The 26,032-nt window shown below is 39.5% G+C and overlaps 3 protein-coding genes across 4 annotated transcripts in view; all 3 read left to right on the forward strand.

Annotated features, from left to right (window-relative positions):
* Positions 1–302: 302 nt before the first annotated feature.
* Positions 303–2,245, forward strand: LOC134813438 (synaptic vesicle 2-related protein-like). Its single transcript, XM_063821219.1, has 2 exons — positions 303–1,212; positions 1,388–2,245. The coding sequence occupies exons 1-2, from the start codon at positions 343–345 to the stop codon at positions 1,979–1,981; spliced, it is 1,464 nt and encodes a 487-aa protein (XP_063677289.1). The 5' UTR covers positions 303–342; the 3' UTR covers positions 1,982–2,245.
* Positions 2,246–2,812: 567 nt separating this feature from the next.
* On the forward strand, positions 2,813–7,034 carry LOC134820140 (uncharacterized). Its single transcript, XM_063830365.1, has 8 exons — positions 2,813–2,884; positions 3,202–3,257; positions 3,436–3,499; positions 3,952–4,062; positions 4,327–4,536; positions 4,684–4,883; positions 5,030–5,178; positions 5,455–7,034. Exons 1-8 carry the CDS (start codon positions 2,845–2,847, stop codon positions 6,755–6,757), a joined length of 2,133 nt encoding a protein of 710 aa, XP_063686435.1. The 5' UTR covers positions 2,813–2,844; the 3' UTR covers positions 6,758–7,034.
* Positions 7,035–7,164: 130 nt separating this feature from the next.
* LOC134825960 (HEAT repeat-containing protein 1-like) overlaps positions 7,165–26,032 on the forward strand; it is a 60,185-nt gene continuing 41,317 nt past the window's right edge. Inside the window, exons 1-3 of one of the 2 annotated variants that reach the window (XM_063838171.1) lie at positions 7,165–8,936; positions 9,453–9,693; positions 9,815–9,910. In XM_063838171.1, the coding sequence (XP_063694241.1) occupies positions 7,750–8,936; positions 9,453–9,693; positions 9,815–9,910 (1,524 nt within the window). In that variant the 5' untranslated portion in view covers positions 7,165–7,749. Of the gene's footprint in view, positions 8,937–9,452; positions 9,718–9,814; positions 9,911–26,032 lie in introns of both variants that reach the window. The other variant, XM_063838170.1, reaches the window with a different exon arrangement.

Below are 26,032 nucleotides of genomic sequence, written 5' to 3' on the forward strand. Positions count from 1 at the left end.
ATAAATGGCTCAAATTAAAATCTATTGTTTGGTAGAATCATTGTTTGATATAGCGATAATTAAGCCAAGAAAGAGAGATAGTTAGCCATTAACCAACATGTAGTCTCGTGATGTGGTCTGTTTTATTGTTCTTCTCAACTTGTATATTCTCCCTTAGTGTACTGAAATCTGCTGTTTCTTGGTTCAAATATATTTGTTGTGCTATACATTCAATATTAATGTACCCGTTACTTGGTGTAATAATTTGCCACTCCAGCAAATTGATCGCTCAGCTTTACAAGCTAAACTAAAATGAAATTTACAGAATGACTTGAAACCACCACGCAGCTACCTCATGAGAGAATGTATTCAGAAAAAGAGACCCTTTCCAAACGTAACTACATCTCTGTAGACCACGCTGTAGAACATGCCGGGTTCGGTCTGGCCCAGATCAAATACATGCTGGCAGCATGTGTGGTCTTCTTCACCGAAGTACAGTTTATCCATCTGGGCAGTTTAACCCTGCCCAGCATCAGCTGTGAGTGGAATTTGGAGAAGTGGCAGATTCTCATCCTGCTAATAAGTGCATCAGTTACCAGGACTATTGGCAGTTTTGTGGGCGGGTCTCTCTCAGATAAATACGGTCGAAAAAACAACGTTCTGATAGGGTTGTTCTGCATGATCGTGTTTGGGCTTGCAGCGGTGCTCCAGACTAACTTTTACATATTTCTAACATTCCGCGCCTCCTCCTTCTTCTTCCTGCACTGTATCACCCCCTCAGCTCTGTGCATTGTACTGGAGATAAGCCCCCGGAGGATGCGCTTCCTTGCTAAGATGGTACTGGCAGTAGCTGGACAGTTGGGAGCAACATGTTCCTCTCTGCTGGCTATGTACTATCTTAACTCACTGGGGTGGAGGGACTTGTCCTTCTATATGATCATGCCTTGTTTCCTTCCTCTTCTTATCTTCTTCTTCCTCTCTGATTCTCCTCGTTATCTATTCCTGTCTGGTGATTACAATGGAGGTAGAAAAGCGATGAAGCAGATTTACAGGATGAACGGGAAGCAGGATGTGAGCCATTTGATAAGGAATGTGAAGGATCAGGAAAGGGGAAATGTTAAACAGATGTTTGCACCAGAGTTTGAGCACACTACTTGGATGATTCTGGGAGTCATTACTGTTAAAAACTTGGTGGTTTCTATCATGCATACTGCCATGCCTTACATGCTTCAGGTAAATAAAATATACATTTGTTTTCAGTACATCAAAGGATAAACCCCATTTTAGTTAAGATTTTGCTGAATATCGGTTCGTGTCATTGTTTTACTGTCTTATGTCAGATGAAAATCGCAAATTATTTGTTAAAAAAATCTCTGAATAAACAATTAAAATTGAAAAACTATTCCAGGGCGACGTTTGTAGTACAGATCCAAACAATAACACTATGTCGAACGAGAAGGAGAACTGCCGAGGGTTGACCTCCAAAACACTTTACAGCCTAACAAAAGGTCACATCCTGGGTATAGTCATCACAGTGGTCTCCCTCTCCATGTCTCAGGTGGTAGGGAGGCGACGCTCTTCCATAACCTGCTATATCTTCGCAGCTGGAGCTATGATATCTAATATCTGGTGTCAGGGAAAAGAGGCCTTTATACTTAAAATCACCACAGCAAGTGCCCTGATTCACGGTGGGTCTGCTATCATAAACCTGTTTATCCAGGAGATATACCCGACCTCGATCAGAGCCATGACAACTGGATTCTTCTTCTCGTTAGGACATCTCATCAGTACTGCCTCTCCCTACGTGTCAATATATCTTGTTCTCGGTCATGAGATCCATTTCTTTACTTTTGGGGGACTACTGTTTATAGTGTGTGCCTTTATGTTACTCCGTATTAAGCATGAGGGTAAGGACGCTCCTTTGCAGGAAACAACCAGATACAATACGTTACAGTCTGATTTGGATTGGGGTCTTGAGGAACTTGACTACGATTCTGATTAACTTTTCTTGGGATTTTTAATGATTTTCTTGATATGTGTGTGACATTTGATAATTGTGACTAATCTTAAATTGTTTTTGACTTATCACTACCAGTTTTTTTTATTAACTATGCATTCTTAAATTTCTACCTATATGTGGAATAGAGCATGTAATAGTGTGTACTGTGTAATCACCAAAACGTGTAACTATGTAATTTGTTTGTAGATATTTGTAGCATTTTTTTTTCATATGAATTTGTCGTGGTTTAATAAATTTTGAACTGGATCATTGTGTTTCATTGTTTACATGAACAAATAATTTCTGCAGGCTCAACAAATAAGATAAACCCATGACTTCTTTTCACCTCGAAATATCGCATATATTTTAATGGTCGAAATCAAACTTATGCTTATGCGTGTGGAACAATTTGTTACAGAAGAATTCTATTCAAATCGCACTAACACACATAGGATGTCCGTTTAATCAACAAATTCTACGAGTTATGTAATAGTGAATGTTAAAACAGTAGAGCATAGTGTGATGTTGATCAGATGATACTTTATTGAGTAGTAGTAGTAGTAGTAGTGTTGGTTTATATTGCGAGTGTCGCGTCAATATCTCTGTTAAGTTACTCAGCAGAGTAGGCAAAATACCAGCGCAAAAAGATTGATCTATCCATTCACCCTTTCCGACTTATCAGATGAACTAGAATTTTGTACTACTGCATTTTAGACAATTTAGACATGCATGTTATAAATTTGGAATAAAATTAGCTTATGTCTCATCCTTGGCACCTGCATTGCTGTTCATGAAGCAAACAGTTAACTCTTTCTTCCTTGTGATTCTAATATAATGTATCTTTACAGCCATGCTGTTATCCCACAATGTTAACTACTAGATTTATTATCAGATCACTTCACTGCTGTAAGTATTTTAATGTATTTCCCAAATCTCATATTTGTTTTCCACGAAATTTTAATCTGTCATTGAGACAGCAAGTCATCGAGACAGCAAGTCATCGAGACAGCAAGTCATTGAGACAGCAAGTCATTGAGACAGCAAGTCATTGAGACAGCAAGTCATTGAGACAGCAAGTCATTGAGACAGCAAGTCATTGAGACAGCAAGTCATTGAGACAGCAAGTCATTGAAACAGCAAGTCATTGAGACAGCAAGTCAGATCCTGCTTAACACCAACAAGCTTACAAAAGTTGAACAGCTCACAATTGTTTTAAATTTCAGTGTCCAAGAAACCGTTCCATTCTTTACCTTCATTCCACGACCATCGTAAAATGAAAGTAAGCTTAACAGGTTTAAGTTTTAATAACAAGTTACGCATATCACTGAGGAGTGATTTTCACCATATTGAATGTGTATGAAGCCGACCTCTAAAAATCATTAAATTTTGTGCTTGATCCTGTGAACCGTTTAAAAGAACATTTATTAAATTCCCTTTGAATAACCGCATTTTTACAGGTGGACTTGATTCCACTATTGGAAGACAACTATGGATATCTTATAATTGACGAGTCTACAAACGGTAAGATGTTATTTTAATCATTTGACTACTCGGAAAGTTATCTTTACTTAGTGCCGCCCACTTGCTTTGTACAAGCCCGACTTTCTCGCCTTCTCAGCCTTTTGTCAATCATGGGGTTCCGTTTGCGTTTTCCTCTACCCTAATTTTCTTTCCAATGGATTTTTTCTTGAGCATTTGGGACTGATGTCACTAAGATTCAGCTTCCTACACGCATTAAATTAGGAAAAACGCGGCAACGGATTGCCAATGCGGTCGCACATATTGCGTGTTGTTTCGGGAACGCGCCATAAGAATTCGATGATAGATTTGCTTTTTTCAGCATCGGCTTAAATAGCGTGGTTTTTAATTTTTGCGCACAGCACGTTTTTGTACTGCATACATGCATGTCTTTCTCATCCAGTCTGTTTGTTTAATTGAAAATATGTGGTTCTAACATCTTGTACCTTTATCAGTTGGAGCTGTCGTGGACCCAGTGACTCCAAACACTGTGCTAAAGGCAATCTCAGATGCTGGAGTCAAAGTCGAACAAGTTTTAACAACACATCATCATTGGGATCATGCAGGTTGGAGAGGTGTTACTAAATGAGTAATAACATCTTTCTTAATGGTTAATGTTGTTGCAAGTTATCTCAAAAAAGTTATATATTTTTTACATATTTTTTAAATACGAGCTTTTCTGATTGGATTCACGTACTCTAGTTCGACACGCACTACAGTTCGCCAGATATCACCCCTGTCGAACTAGAGATTTCGACAAATTTCAAAACTCTAGTTCGACAGTCGAAGTTCTCTTGTCGAACTTGAGTACGTGTACCTTCTGATTGCAGGAGGCAACGAAGAGCTGAACACCAAGGCACCTGGTATGACATTTTACGGAGGTGACGACAGAATAGGGGCTCTGAACAAGACAGTGTCACACAATGATACCTTTAATATTGGTTCAATGAAAGTTACGTGTTTTGAGACTCCCTGCCATACCTCAGGACACATCTGTTATCTAGTTGAAGGAGAAGGGGCTGATCCAGCAGTATTTACAGGTAACGTAACGGTTTTTACATGGCGTTTCTGGTAGTGCTGCATGCAATGACCGTTTAAAAAGTTTTAGAAATTTTACTTTATGATAACTTATACTTACTGATAATTAGATCAAGATTGGATAATTATAACTTAATTTCCATTTTCAGGAGATACCCTATTCGCAGCTGGATGTGGACGTTTCTTCGAAGGAACAGCACCCCAAATGTACCGAGCTCTGATAGAAATCCTCAGCTCCCTCCCCGATAACACTCGTGTGTACTGTGGACACGAGTATACAGCTCAGAACCTCAAGTTCGCTAAACACGTGGAACCTGACAACCTAGCAGTTCTGGGAATGATTGAGGAGGTGAGTCCTCCGTCTTTTAGTTTGTTTGTTTGTTGTTTGTCAATACTTCAATACAGGTCGACTACCATAATATGTGAAAGAATCATAAAATGAGAGTGATAAGATCAAATAAAATTATAATCTGATATTACGTGATTTTTATTCAGGTTGCTAAAAAACGTGAAGCTGGGGAACCTACTATACCGACAACTATTGGACAGGAGAAAACTTTCAACCCATTTATGAGAGTAAAAGAGAGTGGGGTCCAGAAGTTTGCAGGATGCTCTGATCCTGTCGAGGTTATGAAAGTAATCAGGTCGGCTAAAGATAAGTTCCGGGGTTAAATTTTAAAGAAATTTCTTTCATAAGACTGTGCCAAGAGTCTTGACGAGCTTAATTTATTATGATTTTGTAAACATTCTATTCAGTTACATTTAAGATAGATTTTTATGTGTGACGTGTTATCTACAATCGTTTTACTGCTAAAATATCTTTACTCGTAAATTCAATGTTGATACTTTCCCACTAAAATGTTTGCTGTCATGTCCGATTAAAACTCATCTTATTTCTAACACCAGTCCGCACAATCTAGGTGTATGTTGACATCAGTGGACAGTTACACACTAACACTCTGCGAACATCTCTACACATTCGAGGTTATTGGTAGTACTGTTTTTATCAGAAACAACACCCCACTATCTTGGAAAGGGCCATGTGATATCAGATCTATTAATGCAGTCTACAACAGCACGTCTCTTATTCACGTCAAGTTGACCAATGACACTAGTTATGTTCTTAATCTAGAAAAGGCTCAATTGAAAGAGCTGCTGAAACTATCCCTCTGCCCTGCTGCTGTTTATAGTTCACCTGATTTTCTGATACACCACGACAATAAATCATGTTATCTCTATCATCTGAGATCGGGCAAGCTATCAGTGAAGCTCAATCACCAACTAATAGGCTATGACTTCAGGACTAAATCTTACATTTTCAAATCTGCAGACGCAGCTCACGCTTATCTAAAGGACTCTCTGATATTGAAACCCTACAACAACCCCTGTCTAGACTCCGTTACATCCCTACCAATATCCTGGGTAACTGTAATATCCGCTCACTCTCTGATCCTAGGAACATCTCTCCGCCGAGTCATGTATGTATACGACGGTATTATAAAATCTCACTTCAGACTACCCCACTTAATAGAAGACATTAACCCTACGAGCGACATCCAGATCAGAGTATCAGGCAGCTGTGTCAGTACAGTTCTGACTTTGCCTGTGTTGGGACTAGTCAGGACTACCGAGCAAGAGGACAGTGGTGATGTGAGCGGTGCTATGCAGCAGTTAGTAGTTTCCTGTGATAACCACATTAGAAAACAGCTGGTGGGTCTGAACAGATTACACTCTCGACATGAAAAGAAAGTTGACTTCTTGGCGGAAATTTGGAATAAGTTGTTTAATTTACATAATGTGGATGGAATTGTACAAGATTTTAGTGCTGATCGTGGGTCCAAGAAAAGAAAAATCGAGAATTCTAATTCTTCAGATTTGCATGCTGCTCAGTTGCCCTTTCAGATACCGATAAGTCCAAATACCTCCACCGAGATATCTATTTTTCTAGAGTCAGACCGCACAATCTCAGCTTATTGTACAGATGCATCCAAACCTCTACTTGGCACCTGCAATGGTATTCCGTTTGATTACTCTGAGTGTATCACTTTGCCAAGAAGTTTACAGTTTGGGAGAGGGACTAAATATGATGTTAGATTAACACCTGAATTCAGGGAAAATCTTCGCAGGATGTTCGCCAAAGCGTTAGTCTCTGGCCAAGACGATCTGATGGTCGATACTCTGGCTCATTTAACTAAAATAGTGTTAGCAATCGACAATAGATAGTATAGATAACATTAATCGGGCATTAACAACTTAGGTAAAATTGATGTTTGTGGACTGATGTATTGTGCTGTTTTCTTTTTCTCCTTTTCGGTATCTATTCACGATGAAGATTTTTAAAGCATTTAGATTGTCGCTAACCTCATTCTAAAGCGGATTTTATTTGTTTGTAAATTGAAAACATAACTTGTGATTACTTGTGATTAACGTTCATGCTGAAATACTGATAAGAATGTATATTTTAAATTGCTGTAATATTTTGTTTAAATCGAATTTATCCAGATAGTGTTCCATTCCGTCTACCCATCTTGAATTCATTATTTACTCTTTTAAGTGTTGTGTCATTGTTACCATTTTATATTTGATGTTAAAGATCTTTCTGATAAAAACACAAATGAATATTCAAATACTAACCATTAAATTTCAGTTAGGATGACTTTGTTATCGCAGCAACTCCAGAAGTTAGCACTTCCTAAAGAGCAGGTAAAAGGAGGAGCAATCCAGCACTCCTCCCTCATCTTCTCCACCAGAGTTGCCTCGGACTACGATGTCCAGGATATCTATGATATTGGATCAACGGTTTCGAAGAGCTAGTCGCGCTGAACCCTTGCTTTGCCCGATTCAAAGATACCCTATTTCACCAGACTGCTGGAAAGTTTGAGCGGCTCTTGAAGAGTGCTGAATTTCTAGAAGGGGTTGATAGTGAGATTGAGCTTTTCCTTGCCCATGCTTCGAATTACGGTCTTCTGTCACCTGCTCACAAAGCTCTGGAGTGGCTTGTCAGAGCTTATAAGATCCACATTTACAATTCTGACGCCCTACTCTCTGCTTTCATCCCACTTCATGATTCTAAAGTTTTCGCTAAAATCTTAGAGATCACAACTCTGCCCGATACGTGGATTTGGCTAGAGACCGCCAAGACGAACAACGTAAGTGTTGGAAGAGCAGAACTGGTGAAACTCTGTACATCCAACCCCCACTACCTCTCCTGCTTCATGGAGCGAGCAATGAAGATCATCAACCTGACCGAAAACACGGCTAGAATTCACCACTCTTTCCTCGTGACCCTGGTCTTCTTGGTCCTGGAACAGTTCGAGGAAGTTCCTCCTGATGTTTTTCCGAAGATCTATTCCTGTATGATAACAGCCATCTCCAGTTCAAACAAGGACCTCAAATCAGCTGGGTACATTATTACTGGGCAGGTTATGAGGAAGATCACGTTGAAGGATCAGATAGTACGTGAGCTGATCTCTACTGTTGCTGCTCATCCCAACCCATCGCTGGTTAAAGAGTTGATCCTCTGTATCTCGTGTATTTTGCACTTCCATCCAGTGTCAGATCTACCAGTTGGACTTGTCGAGCTGTTGTTGCAGGATCAGTTTGTCTTGGCATTGGGCTTGATTTACGAGAAAAATGATATCAGCGGATTCATCAAAGAGTTACTCGTGACTGGAGTCGATCTTTGCTTCAAGTCTGGCATTTTGTTTTCCGAGAAATTTTCACGAATGTTCCAACTGCCCGACCTTCCAGAGAGTATCGTGACTAGTGTTGTAGATCGTTACTTCGAGCTGTACTTCGCCGCCTCTCAAGAAACAAGAAATTCTGAAAGTGTGAATCAGCTTGGGGACATGCTATCTTCATCATTCTCCTCCCAAGTTCAGGACACATTCCAGAAATTCCACTCTCAAGGATCCGACATGGTGGTACTAGGACAACTTAAAACCCTCATTCTTGGCAAGTATCTCGGAAATGAGTCTTCACAGAAAATTTTAGAAATCAACCACGAGCTACCTGGCATCCGTATGTTAGGATTACTGAAGATATCAGAGAAGCTGGATTCTGGACGGGAGCTGTCCAGTGAGGAAGAAAAGGATATTACCGGTACGATCATCTCGAGGATTACCGACGAGGATGACTCTGTTTCGATAAAATCCCTGGAAATGATCAAGAAGTTTATAAAGACCTCAGAAGTGTTGGATTCTGTCACTTCTGCCGTTCTAAAGAAGATGCAATCAATGGTGACAGACAGAAACCTGAACAAGGACACCGTGGTATCCCTCATAGCCTCTCTGATCGGGTTCCCTGAATCCCAACAGATCCTTCACACCCTGCTCCTAGCTGTAGTGAACTTTATTCCGGTGTGTGATCAGCATCACTCTAAACAGATAGCTGTGCAGCTCAGGTAAGCACTTCTTTTCTGCTGTCATGTTTACCACTTCTAAAGTTCTAACTGTCTTCGGGTCTCTTTGTTATAACTTTTCTTATTTTATCCAACTTCTAGCGTGTCTTTTAATCGGCTTATTCTTCTGCTTTAACCTGCTTATAAAGCAATGAAAGGCATTAGTTTGGTCAAATCAAACGGAACATATGCTATCAGACTTTCAACTGACTAAGGCAGGGTTAAAACAGTTTTAACGCTAGCAATGATCCCCTTTTACATAGTTCCACTAAAATGATAATTTAAGATTAAATATGTATACTGTATAGTGATAGGTAAATAAAGTAAAAATGTAATAAAACAGTAGGGATAAAGTATACTAAGTAAACGTAGTCGACACGTCATAAAACGAACTGACCCAAATTAAACTGATAGATCTCCCGCGTAATTTCCCGCGTAATTCTAAAACTCCGATTTGCGCCGCTGCAAAGTTATTATAAAACTAAATTCAACACGTGCGACAAATATGTCCTGTTTTAGGTCCAGCGAGTCTCTGAAGCGACTCAGCGCCTATCTTCCAACTGACACCAACCTGGACGTGCTGGTTACCCACATCCGTGATTACCCTCAGAGAGCAGCTCTAGTGGAGACGATGTGTAACAACCCCACCCCACAACACTTCAGGGTCATCTGTTCTCTAGTTGACGCTGTGGAGGGTGGTGAAGTTAGTACCCTCGCTCAGTACCTTCTCTCTGTCTTGAACACGGCTGTCGATAGAAAGGTATGCTGGGCGGCTGTTGAGGAGGTGATTTGTGTTTTGTTTTTAAGGTTGTTAATTGGTTATGGTGGTTTAATGAAATATTAGATGGTTATAAGTTGAATCCTAATTAAACGTCTTACAGTTTGAGTACAAAGAGATGCTTGTCCAAGATGCTGATTTCGAGAATACTGTTGCTAAAGCCCCAAAGTTCTTCAAAAATTTCGCCATCATGAAACGCGTAAGTTTGTCCAATTCTAAATTTAAATTTTTGATAAATTTCACTCCTTCAAACTTACACCTAGTAAGTGACTAATAACCGAGAACAATTATTTCTTAAGTTGAGGGGGGGGGGGGGGGGGGGGGGGGTCCAACCCGATGTCCGATATGAGGGTTGATGAGGCCAAAATCGGAATCGGAAAAATCGGAAAAATCGGAAAATTGAGAAATTAACAGAATCGATCTCTAACACCTCTCAGAAGTGATATAATTCAACCAGAACCCCTACATATGCTATATTGTTATGAGAAAACGAACCAATTGGACATTCCAATAGTATGTTTTATGTGTTTTTCCACTGCAGGGGCGCTAGTATGCTCACTACTAGTTGGAGTTGTCATGTACTCCCAGACCCGAGTGCTTTGGCCTTTTGACGTGAGATCGATTGTTTCTGCTCATTAATTTTATCCCTGTTACTTGTTATTATGTATTAGTACAACACTAGGTACCGGGTTATATTTTGTGGTCCGGTCTTTAAACATACCATAATATCACTAATACACTGCACCTTAAATGTATAGTCAAGTACATTTGTGGACACGTTCATTTGAGTTTGAGGATATTGGTAAACAAAAATAATAGCGTTTTTGACGATAGTGGCTTAATTTTGACATCTATTAACCTAGCACGTTCAGAAGTTCTGAACATTAGCCACGTAGCCCATCCTCCCATATGCACCGCTCAGAAAGAAAATCTATTGTTGTTAGGCACTATAATGTTTCAAATGTCACATTTTGTGTGACTTAGTTAACTGCAGTTGTCTAATTATCATTCTTTGGTCTGAAATATAGTAAATTAGGTCAATCTAAAAATTATGATACAACATTGGTTAATGGGCACGGATCGAACGGTTACAAGGCAATATTTGGGTAACTTTGTCACACTCATGATACCATACCTCTATTCTACTGTGAGGTGTCCTAAAAACCCTTTCAACTCATTATTTGATGGTTGCTCTACCAATCATAGCCCTAAAATATGTTGTTTTGAATATATAGCTAATACAGGCACTCGGTTATTGGGAAATGAGGTTAATTCTGTCACAATATATGGAATTTAAAATTTTGGGCGAATTATTTATATCTGATTTTGGTTTGAAAGGCGGGAAAATTTTATATGATGACAATGTAGTTGATGCAAGTTAAGATCAGTTGATGTTAACATTGTCACAAAAAATTATACGAAATCGTAAATAGATTAAAAACAATGATGATAGAATGAAATAGTCTCTTATAATAACTCTTATAATAACCCTTATAATAACTGATGTGACAAAGTAAACATGTCTTGCCCCTATTTTGAAGATCTATATTCTATACCTCTATTAGAATATTGTCCAGAACATCAGAGCTTAAGTTTAACAATTTTAGGTTAAATTTGTCAAAGTCACTAAAAATGTGACAAAATTAACTTTTCATGCCCCAACAATTTCAAGATAGTGTGTAAAAATTAGCAGGCTGCTTTATTACTTATATAAATCAATCCAAACTACAAAAAAATATATGTTAATGTGATGTCGATTACCTAACTCTTATAATAACTGATGTGACAAAGTAAACATGTCTTGCCCCTATTTTGAAGATCTATAACTCTATTAGAATTCGACATTCTTTCATAAACGATTGGAAGAATATTGTCCAGAACATAAGAACTCAATTTTAAAAATTTAGATTAATTTGTCAAAGACATTGAAAATGTGACAAAATTAACTTTCCCTGCCCCAACAGTATCAAGATACCCAAGATAGTGTGTTAAAATTGGCATAGGATTTATTACAGGTATATTAAAGTATTAATCGATCCAAACTACGAAAAATATCTTTTAATCTGATGACGATTACCTAACTCTTATAATAACTGATGTGACAAAGTAAACATGTCTTGCCCCTATTTTGGCGAACTATACCTCTATTAGAATACTATGTAACTTTATCATCAAACAAATTTCGATAAAGTAGTTATTTTGCCAGCAAGGAGCTAACAGAGTTATAATAATTTTTGGTGACGAAATTACCCTATTTTTGACCATGTAGCGGTAGTTTAATTGTGACACTGTTAACATATTACCACCTGATAATGATTTGTGTGACTGGTGCATGGTACTAGCAGTGTTGTTTGATCCATAGTACGTATAATATAAGGGGTTTAAGCTGGTATATCATTATTTGTTCAATTTCACACATGTTCAGATATCATCAAGATTATGTGACAAAGTAAGCTTGGTTGTGCCTTCTGTGTTTTAATTCCTTACGACTATATAATATAATAACAATTCCCAGCACTTCCAGGCCATCAAATAAACTGACACTACTCAGCATTGCTTATCAGGGTGCCCTAAACATTCATCACATATTTTCTTTAATGTGTGACAGAGTAAACCTGAATGCACCATCTAACGAAAAAAGTCGTCAAATATGTAGGTAATGGTCATATGTACCCATCCAATCAACTGGACACTCAAAAATTTGGTCAAAAACGGCAGCAAGGGGTCCATATTTACTCCGTCACATGTTTATAGTGTGACAATGTAACCATTTCCGTGCCGGCCGTATTTAAGCGATATCTTATCACCTGATTAAGATATCGTTATGTGACAAAGTTAGCCTGGAGGATGAGACGATTATCCTAACCATCAAGGGTTTAAGTAATTTCATAGTGTGACAAAGTCAACTACACTGTGCCTTTTAATAGGGTCACTTATATTTACCAATTTCCTCAAACTCAAATGAACGTGTCCTTGTATCATAACACATGCTTGGCTGGGGGATCATGTTTTGTGTCCGTTCGGTACCCTATATTTTCAAAACGGACAAAAAGTAGAGCGAACAAAAACGGACAAAAACAGACAAAAACAGACAAAACATTTACATGTCCTCCTCCTCCTCCCTGGTCTTCCTCCTCCTTCTCATCAGTCCTCCTCCTCCTCCTAAGTCTTCCTCCTCCTCCTGAGTCCTTCTCCTCCTCAGTTCTCTTCAGTCCTCTTCCTGACTCCTCGTCCTCGTCCTTCTCCTCAGTCCTCCTCACCCTGCTCCTCAGTCCCCTCCTCCTCCTCAGTCCTACTCCCAGTCCTCCTCCTTCTCCTTCTCCTCCTCCTCCTCATTTCTCCTACTCATCCTCCTCCTCCTTCTCCTCCCCATCAGTCCTCCTGAGTCCTCCTCATAGTCGTCCTCCTCCTCCTGAGTCCTCCTCATCCTCCTCCACCTCCTGAGTTCTCCTTCTGAGTCCTCCTCCTCATCCTCCTCCTCAGTCATCCTCCTCTTCCTCCTCAGTCCTCCCCAGTCCTCCTCCTCCTCATCCTCCTCCTTCTCCTCCTCATCAGTCCTCATCCTCTGTCCTCCTCATAATCGTCCTAGTCCTCATCCTCATCCTTAGTCCTCCTTATCCTCCTCCTCAGTCCTCCCCCAGTCCTCCTCCTCATTCTCCTCCTTCTCCTCCTAGCCTCATCCTCCTCCTCCTTCTCCGCTTTCTTCTTCTCCTAATCAGTCCTCCTCCTCCTCGTCCTTAGTCCTCGTCCTCGTCCTCCTCAGTCTTCCTCCTCAGTCCTCCTCCTCATCATACTCCTCCTCCTCAACAGTCCTCCTCCTCCTCCTCAGTCTCCTCCTCCTCATCGTCCTCCTCAGTCATCCTCATCCTTCTCCTCATCAGTCCTCATCCTCAGTCCTACACTAGTCGTCCTCGTCCTCTTTCTCCTCCTGAGTCCTCCTCCTCCTCATCAGTCCTCCTCCTCCTCTTCAGTCCTCCTCCTGAGTCCTCCTGAGTCCTCCTCCACCTTCTGAGTCCTCCTCCTGAGTCATCCTCATCCTCCTCAATCTTCTCCTTATCCTCCTCCTCCTCCTCCTCCTCATTCTCCTCCTTATCCTCCTCCTTCTCCTCCTCCTTTTCCTCTTCCTTCTCCTCCTAATCAGTCCTCTTCTTTAGCCCTCATTATCATCCTCCTAGTCCTCGTCCTTAGTCCTCGTCCTCATCCTCCTCAGTCTTCCTCCTCAGTCCTGCTCCTCCTTCTCCTCCTTCTCAGTCCTCTTCCTCCTCAGCCTCCTCCTGATCCTCCTCTTTAGTCCTCTTCCTCCTCCTCAGTCCTACTCCTCAATCCTCCTCCTCCTCCTCCTCCTCCTCCTCCTCCTCCTCCTCCTCCTCCTCATCCTCATCCTCCTCATCCTCCTCCTCCTCAGTCCTCCTCCTCCTCCTCGTGAGTCTCATCCTCCTCATCCTTCTCCTTAGTCCTCCTCCTCTTCCTCAGTCCTACTCCTCAGTCCTCCTCCTCTCCCTCATCCTCTTCAGTCCTCTTCCTCAGCTCTCATCTTCTTCCTCCTCAGTCCTCCTCCTCTTCAGTCCCCAGTCCTCCTCCTACTCGTCAGTCCTCCTCCTCCTCCTCCTCGTCCTCATCCTCCTCGTCCTCATCCTCAGTCCTTCTCCTCCTCCTCAGTCCTCCTCCACCTCCTCAGTCCTCCTTCTCCTTCTCCTTCTTCTCCTCCTACTCCTAAGTCCTCCTCCCCTCCTCAGTCCTCCTCCTCCTTCTCCTCCTTTTTTTCCTTCTCCTCCTTCTCCTCGTACCCCTAAGTCCTCCTCCTCAGTCCTCCCCCAGTCCACCTCCTCATCAGTCCTCTGCCAGTCCTCCTTCCCCTCCTTCTCATCCTCAGTCCTCCTCCTCATCATCCTGCTCAGTCCTCCCTCAGTCCTCCTCCTCCTCAGTCCTCCCTAAGTCCTCCTCTTCCTCAGTCCTCCCCCAGTCCTCCTTCTCCTCTTCATCATCAGTCCTCCTCCTCAGTCCTCGTCCTCGTCCTTCTCCTTCTTATTAGTCCTCCTCCTCAGTCTTCCTCCTCGTCCTCGCTCTCGTCCTCCTCCTCAGTCCTCCTCGTCCTTAGTCCTCCTCTTCCTCACCAATGAGCTGCTCCTCTTCGTCAGTCCTCCCTCTCCTCTTCAGTCCTCCTCCTCCTCAGTCCTCCTCCTCCTCAGTCCTCCTCGGTCCTTCTCCTCCTCCTCAGTCCTCCCCAGTCCTCCTCTTTCTCCTCAGTCTTCCTCCTTCTCCTCCTCCTCCTCCTCAGTTCTCCTCCTCACCCTCCTCCTCCTTCTCCTCTTCCTTCTCCTCCTAATCAGTCCTCCTCCTCAGTCGTCCTCGTCCTTAGTCATCGTCCTCATCGTCCTTAGTCCTCGTCCTCATCCTCCCAGTCCTTGTCCTTAGTCCTCGTCCTCATCTTCTTAGTCCTCGTCCTGGTCCTCCTCTGTCCTCCTCAGTCCTCCTTCTCCTCAGTCCTCAGTCCTCCTCCTCAGTCCTCTTCCTCCTCCTCAGTCCTCCCCCAGTCCTCCTTCTCCTCTTCGTCATCCTCAGTCCTCCTCCTTCTTATCAGTCCTCCTCCTCAGTCCTCGTCCTCGCTCTCGTACTCGTCTTCAGTCCTCGTCGTCCTTAGCCCTCGCGTTCTCTTAGTCCTCCTCCTCCCCGTCCTCAGTCCTCCTCTTGAAATGGGTAGCACGGTCAATGGTCATTAACCGTGCTACCCATTTCTGCAGATAGCCTGTTACAAATTGTGGAGACAATTTAAATCAAAAGTTACTAAAGCGTTCTCTATTTGTTACGATTGTTATTACCAACCGTACCTCTTTCAATTGTGGACCGGGGTGGATGTTTCTGTCAAACAAGAGTTGATACCACAGTGTGTTGTTTTTCGGACGAAACGATTCTTGTTTGGAACTAGAAACCATTTTGGGGTTCTGGGACCACAACAAATCGATTTCTTGTCATATTTAAGTACAGAAATAGCTACATATATCGCCTAGAAACCTCAGAGGAAAGATTTAAATTTTCCCGATTTTTCCGATATGAGGGTTGATGAGGCCAAAATCGGGATCGGAATGATCGGAATGATCGGGTTGGACCCCCCCCCCCCCCCCCCCAAAGGGAGTAGAGTTTGTGGGAGGATTAACAGAAGTTTTCAGTCAAGAGAAGTACAAGTTTCTAAGGACTCTTCGGTTGGAAACCATGGAAACAAAGTTTTGTAACCACTGGAACATTAAACAATTAATAGGGACAAAACACCAAAGCCCTGTTTGGATTAACGACTCGGTGTGAAGAATACTGTGACATAAAGCTATCAGAGCCGTAATTCTGTTTTCGAACTGGGGAGGGTGGGGGGGGGGGTACGGTTTGCCAAATGGAGCGGCGCGGAAGCAGGTGTCTGAAGCCCGAGAAAAATTGTTGACTTTTTGAGTTAAAATTATGAATTGAGATATCATCTTGCACTTACGTATAGAAGCACTTTTAGATAGTAAATACTTTTAAATAGTTGATCATAGATATAGATATCCTTTGCCCAGTGATCTGTGCAGTTTTATTTTCGATGAGCTTCTACTTAATTATAGTTTATTATTTGTAGCGAACTACAAAGAAAATTAAAATTTTTGGCAAAAAATTTGGGGGGTGGGGTGATCAACCACCCAATCCCCCCGGGGGTCTTCCGCGAAAATTCTTCTTAAAATAGTACCATGTAAGTTCATACGTATTCTCTCTCTCTCTCTGTTTTGGTCAACGGTTTCTGGCCTCCTAGTGAAGAGGGAGGCCTTCTCGCCGTGCCCACAGAGTGTGACTTCTGCTAGCCACACTCCAGGATACGTTCATACGTATTAATAGTAGCTTACGAACTATCACTAAGTACGTCCACGAAACTATTACTTCGTAACTTTGAGAAAGTAATCAGAGAAAGTGTCTTCCGCTAACCGGAGTTTACGAACTTAGTGTCCCATAATTGATACAATTAGCGGACCATCACAGAGCTCCTTGTTTGGAAGTATCAAGTGTGCAGACAATCTAATTTGCATTGAGATCAGTACAGGGATTACTACGTTTTAGTTATGCCTTTGTTAAGGTTCGTGTGTTATTCTCTGTATTGCATAGGTTATGGACACGTTCATTTGAGTTTGAGGATATTGGTAAATATAAGTGACCCTATTAAAAGGCACAGTGTAGTTGACTTTGTCACACTATGAAATTACTTAAACCCTTGATGGTTAGGATAATCGTCTCATCCTCCAGGCTAACTTTGTCACATAACGATATCTTAATCAGGTGATAAGATAATATCGCTTAAATACGGCCGGCACGGAAATGGTTACATTGTCACACTATAAACATGTGACGGAGTAAATATGGACCCCTTGCTGCCGTTTTTGACCAAATTTTTGAGTGTCCAGTTGATTGGATGGGTACATATGACCATTACCTACATATTTGACGACTTTTTTCGTTAGATGGTGCATTCAGGTTTACTCTGTCATGTACATTAAAGAAAATATGTGATGAATGTTTAGGGCACCCTGATAAGCAATGCTGAGTAGTGTAAGTTTATTTGATGGCCTGGAAGTGCTGGGAATTGTTATTATATCATATAGTCGTAAGGAATTAAAACACAGAAGGCACAACCAAGCTTACTTTGTCACATAATCTTGATGATATCTGAACATGTGTGAAATTGAACAAATAATGATATACCAGCTTAAACCCCTTATATTATACGTACTATGGATCAAACAACACTGCTAGTACCATGCACCAGTCACATAAATCATTATCAGGTGGTAATATGTTAACAGTGTCACAATTAAACTACCGCAACATGGTCAAAAATAGGGTAATTTCGTCACAAAAAATTATTATAACTCTGTTACCTCCTTGCTGGCAAAATAACTAGTTTATCGAAATTTTCTTGATGATAAAGTTACATAGTATTCTAATAGAGGTATAGTTCTTCAAAATAGGGGCAAGACATGTTTACTTTGTCACATCAGTTATTATAAGAGTTAGGTAATCGTCACCAGCTGAAAAGATATTTTTCGTAGTTTGGATCGATAATACTTTAATATACCTGTAATAAATCCTATGCCAATTTTAACACACTATCTTGATACTGTTGGGGCAGGGAAAGTTAATTTTGTCACATTTTCAATGTCTTTGACAAATAAATCTAAATTTTTAAAATTGAGTTCTTATGTTCTGGACAATATTCTTCCAATCGTTTCTGAAAGAATGTTGAATTCTAATAGAGTTATAGATCTTCAAAATAGGGGCAAGACATGTTTACTTTGTCACATCAGTTATTATAAGAGTTATTATAAGAGTTATTAGAAGAGTTATTATAAGAGTTATTATAAGAGTTATTATAAGAGTTATTATAAGAGTTATTATGAGAGTTATTATAAGAGTTATTATAAGAGTTATTATAAGAGTTATTATAAGAGTTATTATAAGAGTTATTATAAGAGTTATTATAAGAGTTATTATAAGAGTTATTATAAGAGTTATTATAAGAGTTATCATAAGAGTTATTATAAGAGTTATTATAAGAGTTATTGTAAGAGTTATTATAAGAGACTATTTCATTCTATAATCATTGTTTTTAATCTATTTACGATTTCGTATAATTTTTTGTGACAATGTTAACATCAACTGATCTTAACTTGCATCAACTACATTGTCATCATATAAAACTTTCCCGCCTTTCAAACCAAAATCAGATATAAATAATTCGCCCAAAATTTTAAATTCCATATATTGTGACAGAATTAACCTCATTTCCCAATAACCGAGTGCCTGTATTAGCTAACTATTCAAAACAACATATTTTAGGGCTATGATTGGTAGAGCAACCATCAAATAATGAGTTGAAAGGGTTTTTAGGACACCTCACAGTAGAATAGAGGTATGGTATCATGAGTGTGACAAAGTTACCCAAATATTGCCTTTTAACCGTTCGATCCGTGCCCATTAACCAATGTTGTATCATAATTGTTAGATTGACCTAATTTACTATATTTCAGACCAAGGAATGATAATTAGACAACTGCAGTTAACTAAGTCACACAAAATGTGACATTTGAAACATTATAGTGCCTAACAACAATAGATTTTCTTTCTGAGCGGTGCATATGGGAGTATGGGTTACGTGGCTAATGTTCAGAACTTCTGAACGTGCTAGGTTAAGGGGGCAAACACCAAATCTGTCCAGACCAAATGACCTCATAGGCAGTTCAGTGACCTTCTAGCGCACCGTTTCCACACCAAAAAAATCATTTTGAGAATACACATTTTTGTAATCGATCATTTCCTGGTTAAGAGTGCAATTTTCGGAAAAAATAATTTTTTTGGTTGAGACGCTATAATTTAGCTAATTATTGAGATAGCGAGCTAAAATTTTTCAAAAAATATGTTTTTGTACTGTTCTACATGGGTGTAAAATTTCATTACCGTATCTCAAAAGGCTGATGTGTTATAACCATTTAAAGTCAAAAAAGCTGAAATCGTCCTTTCAGGCTCATTTTGATCATAAGTCAGTCAGGGAACAAGGTCGTTTTTTATGCTTGACATGAAATTGTTCTCTGAACTCTGGCGCAGTTTTTGATGACCTCAAAAATGTGTTTACTCATTTGTAGTCAGATCTATTGGACCTCAAAGTTACAAGAAAAAAGTTATGATATTTTTATTTTTGTCAAAAAAATGATTCTGAAACCACAGAAACAAAGCTTGGACTCCAATTTTAGGTAAAAATGGTCCGCTTCAATGTGCTCTAAGACCCTGTATTGGTTAGGAAATCATTCTGGCGAACAAAAATCGTGCATTTTTTCCCCTGGGTGATTGTAAGATATTTGGTGTGTTTGCCTCAAACGTCCAAAGTTACTCGATTTGGGGCTAATATATTATGCTGGAGTTGTTAACAGATAAGACATGCTTTTAAATTTCTGGACATCAATTTGTAGTCGACATCGAGAGAGAAACTAAGCTTTGTGCTTTGATTATAAATTATTAAAAATATCAGAACTATAATTGAAATTAAAACTGTACATCATTTTACAATTACAGCTAATTGCTTGAAGTCATATAATGGCTACGTTTATTTAAGCAAATTTTTATGGACGCTTGACGAACCCCCAGAGCTAAAAACATTTTGGTCACTTCCTCGTCAGTCATACTGAGATACTTTTCACATGACAATTGTTCTGTCATTTTTAATGCGACAGTATCAGTAATGAGACCCGCTTTTAGCATGGGATTTGTACAACGCTGAATAACGCTCTCTAAAGAGCGGCAGCTAGAGCTCATAATTTCTAAAGTCACTTTCAAAGTGCTCATTATCTTTGCCAAAGCCTTGCAATCATGAAGAGCATCATGGAGCTGGCTGATTTCTTCTACCGAACCCCCACAGGCCACAAAGTTTTTCTCCAAGGTACCGTTCAGTTTCAGCATTCTTAGTATGTCAACTGTGAACAACTTCCGCCGCACTATGATGAAAAGTTCTGGGTCGAGTTTGTTTCTCCAATGACTTAGGAGACAATGGTCATCAAAGCTCGAGTTGTTGTAACCAACACAAATGACTTGTGCTGGCTCCAGCTCCTCCCCACCCTGGAGGTTCAATACCCATCTTGCAAATTTGTCAAAGACAAGACGTGCTGGTGAGGCTGACAATTGTTCCATCACTCCGTTAGACTGCTTGCAGAGGTTGCCCCCGACCTCAAAAAGTCCATTCACTTTTGAAGTATCGGCCGAAACCGGACCAGTAGGCAATATGTACTCTGAGAACTGCTCCATGATCGTGCCAGTGGCCCATATCCAAAAAATTTTTAATTTCCTACATTCTCAATTTTTTCGTTTTCTGTGGCCCACTCGCTTCGCTCGCATAAAAAGTCTTTGTATTCGCGCGGTTCAAAGATTTTTCATGGCGGATTCCAGATTCTCAATTTTACTTTTTTAGGGCCCGGAATGCTTTTTAATAGATAATCCTAGGTTACTTTTGGGGGCGAAGCCACCGAAAATTTTGGAAATTTAAACTAGATTTGGCCTCCTGGAACGAATCTGACAAAGGAGAACGATTTTAGCATACTATTTTCTGATTTCAATTTTTATTGGGATAAATTGTCTGGATTCTAGAATCCCTAAACACTTGGCTTAACTAAAGCACGAAATAGGAGACAGCATGAAGTATCAAGAGTCTATAATTTTGGCAAAAATGTTTTCTCATCTACTACCATCACTTTCTGCTTTCAAGCTATAAACTAATACAGGGTTAAGTGAATTTGGTAACACGACATCTGTCCGACAGCGACATCTGTCCGACAGCAATATTTTCGTGTGTTTGAAGTGATTATATCTCAAATTTGGCACATAGAAATTTATCCAAACTTGTACAAATTATTTGTCTTAAAGCTATCTTACTATCTAGAAAGTTTCAAGAAAATCGTATCGTTGGATCTCCAGATATATGCTTTGGAACCACTGAAAACCACCGAATTTGATATATTTTTTGTGTTTAAGGTAATATCTTAAACTTGGCACATAGAAACTCGCTCAAACTTACACAGATTATTCGTCCTATAACCACCGTACTTTATGGAAAGTTTTAAGAAAATCGTACGGTAGGATCCGACATAAACTATTGTCCAAATAACCTATTTTCTGAGTCGGACAGATGTCGCTGTCGGACAGATGTCGCCCAATCTGCGTTTCCTATCTTATTTAAATAGTAAATACTAATAGTCATTATTATATTTTTGGAAAATTTAAATTCCTTGTTTCTTGAATATTTGGTCTCATACTTGCTTCCTTCTCCAAATTCACTGATTGGGCGACATCTGTCCGACAGCGACATCTGTCCGACTCAGAAAATACAAAGAATGCTTCTGCATTATGCATGTTTAGACGTATTACATCAACTCATAATACTAAATACTATATAATGTTCTTTGAACTCCTGACATAAAGTTATTACAATTGCATTGATGACCGTTCACAACATTACATGATTGATAATGCTATTATCAAAACTGGAATGGTAGTCTATATTGGTTAGTGGTTACTTGATGCACAGATTTTGTAGCTAATAGCAACAAACTTTGGTCTGTGAAACGAAATTTGATAGACTGGATCAGTGGATCCCTGACTGAGGACATTTAAATAACGGTCCAGCAACTTTTAGTCTGCTCTTTCACTTAAATTCCTACTGAAATATTATCGAAAATTCTCAGAGTTGGCTCTCGAATTTCCTACTTTTTGTCAAAAATTTCCTACTTTTAAAAATTTCCTACATTCTTAGAATGCGAGAATGCGGGTTTTTGGATATGGGGCCAGTGGAGGGATCAAAGCGTACAGCAGCAATCTGAGAAATGTTGTCCATCAAAATGAGTTTATTGAACAATGTGTAAAAATGTGCTGTGTATTCTAAACTAACATACTTTAGATATAATCAATGTGTATGCAGATTTTAGTTTAAGTTATTGTGTAATTTGTCAAGAAGACATACTATAGTGTTTACTGTTCAGTATGATATTGCTACAATTCTCACCTGAAGTATGTCATTCTCTCTACGTAACCCGGCTGTCTCTAAATCGTAAACAACCACACTCTTAGCCAAGTTGTCTTTCTGGAGAGTAACCTGGCTGACAGGACAGAGCTCTGCTCCTCTGTCATACTCGCTCATTTTGTAACGAGCTGTCCGGACGGCCTGTTTCTGTTTGTTTTTCAAGCGCCGGACGTTCTGGTTTTTCCGGATCGCAGAGGAACGTTTCCGTTTCTTGTACTTACCTGATATTTTTCAATGCGAAACAACTTTACTCATGCCATAAGGGTATCATAATAACGTATCACCATTGTATTGGATCTAGATTCTGTGTGCAATCTACAGAGGAAAGATATCTTGCTAGAGTGGCTTGAGGATTTTCACAGTAGTCAAATGACAGTTGATGTAGCACTTGGTGCACTCTATTTCTAGTGAACCCCACAAGTTGTTGACACTAAATGATCTGACATTTTTAATCTCTAACCAATCTCCACACTTGTGGCATTTGAAACTGTCAAAAAAGCTTTTATCTAGGAAACATGTGTTATTCTCCAAAGTCATAGTTTCTGCTTCATTATTAAATTCACTTGCAGCAACTTCAACAGCAGGCTCTATGCCAGGTTGTTGTTGACGTGTTTTACAGGGCGTTCGGAGATGCCCGTATTTGAAGCTAATGTCTGAATAGAAGTCGCTGGAAAATGAGTTTAATGTGCACTGTTTGCTCATTTTTGTGCCGTCTAATTTGCAACACCATAAGTCATATTCCAATGAGAGACCCTCTAGGACTGACAACGGGAGAGAGATTTCTAACTTACTGAACAGTTCCGAGAAATTGTCAATCGTAAATTTAACCAGATGTGCAAAATTACGGATTGTGTCACATTTTGTGCATGCCCTTGGCCTCAGACGATGCTTCTCTTTGAACGTAAATTGCGCTTCTAGATCGCTCAATAGGGCTCTGATTTCCTTCATGACAATGTCGGTGCTATTTTCTCATTAGATTCCTGATGTAGTAAAGATATAATATATTTCAATAATGAAATGTATGGTTTTTAATTTTAATTCTACAAGGTAAATCTACCACAGATGTATTACTAAAACTAATAGGTTTCCATTATTATTCCAGTATCAGTTTTGTTACATTTTTCTTCAAATTTCTTTATATAGGCAAAATTCCTACAAGACTGCACAAATTGATAATTTGGGCAGCGCTCCCGCAGGGGGAGATCACCCCCTACTTCCATGCTGGGTCCCCAGTCCAGTTTACGGGTCATCCTTTTTATGACCTAGACATGCAAAAACCACCATATCTTGGTTGAGGTCTGGATGGAAATAACGGTATAAACTCACGCATTCCTGAACCCTCTATCTATACCGAAAACTGTTTGTTTACTCAGTTACACTACCAGCCTTGCTAATACTAGTATTGAAAGTGTGGAGGTACACTTCAATTACACGTTAATGAGTTAACTTATGTAATTGTTAGTTAATATGTTCATGTATCTATAAATATGTCCAAAAAAAACAAACAAAACTGTTGAACGCTATGCTTGGGTTGTAAATATGTAGAAGTGATCGTATCATGTTTAACTATTATTGTTTGTAAAACAATTTAACATTGGTTTTTATACTTTAAGTTATAACATCTCTTTTCAACAAGTATTTGTTGCCAAATCATGTTTCAACGCCTTCTGTTTACTGTTAACAACTCCGGCATAATATATTAGCCCCAAATCGAGTAACTTTGGACGTTTGAGGCAAACACACCAAATATCTTACAATCACCCAGGGGAAAAAATGCACGATTTTTGTTCGCCAGAATGATTTCCTAACCAATACAGGGTCTTAGAGCACATTGAAGCGGACCATTTTCACCTAAAATTGGAGTCCAAGCTTCGTTTCTGTGGTTTCAGAATCATTTTTTTGACAAAAATAAAAATATCATGACTTTTTTCTTGTAACTTTGAGGTCCAATAGATCTGACTACAAATGAGTAAACACATTTTTGAGGTCATCAAAAACTGCGCCAGAGTTCAGAGAACAATTTCATGTCAAGCATAAAAAACGACCTTGTTCCCTGACTGACTTATGATCAAAATGAGCCTGAAAGGACGATTTCAGCTTTTTTGACTTTAAATGGTTATAACACATCAGCCTTTTGAGATACGGTAATGAAATTTTACACCCATGTAGAACAGTACAAAAACATATTTTTTGAAAAATTTTAGCTCGCTATCTCAATAATTAGCTAAATTATAGCGTCTCAACCAAAAAATTATTTTTTCCGAAAATTGCACTCTTAACCAGGAAATGGTCGATTACAAAAATGGGTATTCTCAAAATGATTTTTTTTTGTGTGGAAACGGTGCGCTAGAAGGTCACTGAACTGCCTATGAGGTCATTTGGTCTGGACGGCACAAACCACTGTTTTGGTGTATGCCCCCTTAATAGATGTCAAAATTAAGCCACTATCGTCAAAAACGCTATTATTTTTGTTTACCAATATCCTCAAACTCAAATGAACGTGTCCTTATATACAACGAGTAAATATTCTCATTTTTTAAAACGATGTACAACAAATAGTTAGGTTGTAAAACTTTTGGTAGTCCTGATATAATATAGTCCTGGTATAATGATTCAAAGGGAGAAAAAAATTCGCCTGGTATAATATTATCATTTCATACATACAGTTGGTATGTGATGCCAATCTTAGATTCCTCGATGTCATTGTAAAATGGCCAGGATCGGTTAACTACAAGACTATCTGGAAAAATTGTGGACTTGAAGAGCGCATGGACGATTTCTTGTTCAGTCAGCCTAGGACTTATACCTTTTTGGAGATTCGGGGTATAAACTCCGCCCCCACATGATGATACCATATTTGGATCCCGCTTCAGCTGTCGAGAGAATGTTCAACGAACATCACAAGAAATGTCGATGCCCTATCGAGAGAGCGATAGGGACGCTCAAGTCCCGATGCACGTGGAGGCAACCTGGTGGTACCAGATTGTTAATCTTAATTTTTTCTATTCTATTGTAGAATCATTACCTTTAATGTTAAAACATACGTTCACGTTATAATCTAAACTTGTTTAGAATAGAATTGTATTGATTGACAACGTCAGCCTGGGAATAATGAGTATTTTTTTCTGACTTAAGAACTAATATTTGTTCGTAAGTAGGTACACCCCAACCCTTACTTTCGAACTAATCCCATTTCTATCATGTTACGCACGAACTTAAGAAGTTCGTAAACGGTTAAGTATAAAAAACTCATTAGAAGTGTCACATTACTAATTATTTGTGGACTTAGGGGGAAAAATTTGGTAGTAACTTTAGGAAGTCAAATGATCATAACTGTGTATCGTGGATACAGATATGCAATATCAATACAATATCTTGGTATGTTAGTTCGTAAGTTGGACAAAGATCGTTTCGCGGACGACCCCCCGGGAATTACAGCCCTGAAAGCTATTGTCCTCAGCACTGTCCTTAATATTGTATAGGATTGTTATTTTTACACATTCGATAAATGTAAATGCCTAACATAGTGTGTTTCCCTTCTTCTCCAAATCTAATAAAATGTAAAGGATACTTTAATCGACTGTCGTGGATTCTTCTAACCTCTTCTAACATTGGAGCTCGCGTTACCGGCTCCATAACACATATATCATGATTGTTAACTTGGAATTTACTATCCTCTGTGAAGATCTGTACATACTACCCAGCTATAATTACAACTTGTGGTGCAATATATCGTTCTTTTAATAT

This window comes from Bolinopsis microptera, chromosome 1, assembly GCF_026151205.1.
Source record: "Bolinopsis microptera isolate Bmic1 chromosome 1, MBARI_Bmic_1.0, whole genome shotgun sequence".
NCBI lineage: Eukaryota > Metazoa > Ctenophora > Tentaculata > Lobata > Bolinopsidae > Bolinopsis > Bolinopsis microptera.

Excerpts from the sequence above, each read along its gene's own strand:
- LOC134813438 (XM_063821219.1), top strand. The coding sequence starts at position 343 with ATGTATTCAGAAAAAGAGACCCTTTCCAAACGTAACTACATCTCTGTA. Across the intron at positions 1,213-1,387 it reads CCATGCCTTACATGCTTCAG|GGCGACGTTTGTAGTACAGA; the intron begins GTAAATAAAATA and ends AAACTATTCCAG.
- LOC134820140 (XM_063830365.1), top strand. The coding sequence starts at position 2,845 with ATGTTAACTACTAGATTTATTATCAGATCACTTCACTGCT. Across the intron at positions 4,537-4,683 it reads TGATCCAGCAGTATTTACAG|GAGATACCCTATTCGCAGCT; the intron begins GTAACGTAACGG and ends TTCCATTTTCAG. Across the intron at positions 4,884-5,029 it reads TTCTGGGAATGATTGAGGAG|GTTGCTAAAAAACGTGAAGC; the intron begins GTGAGTCCTCCG and ends ATTTTTATTCAG.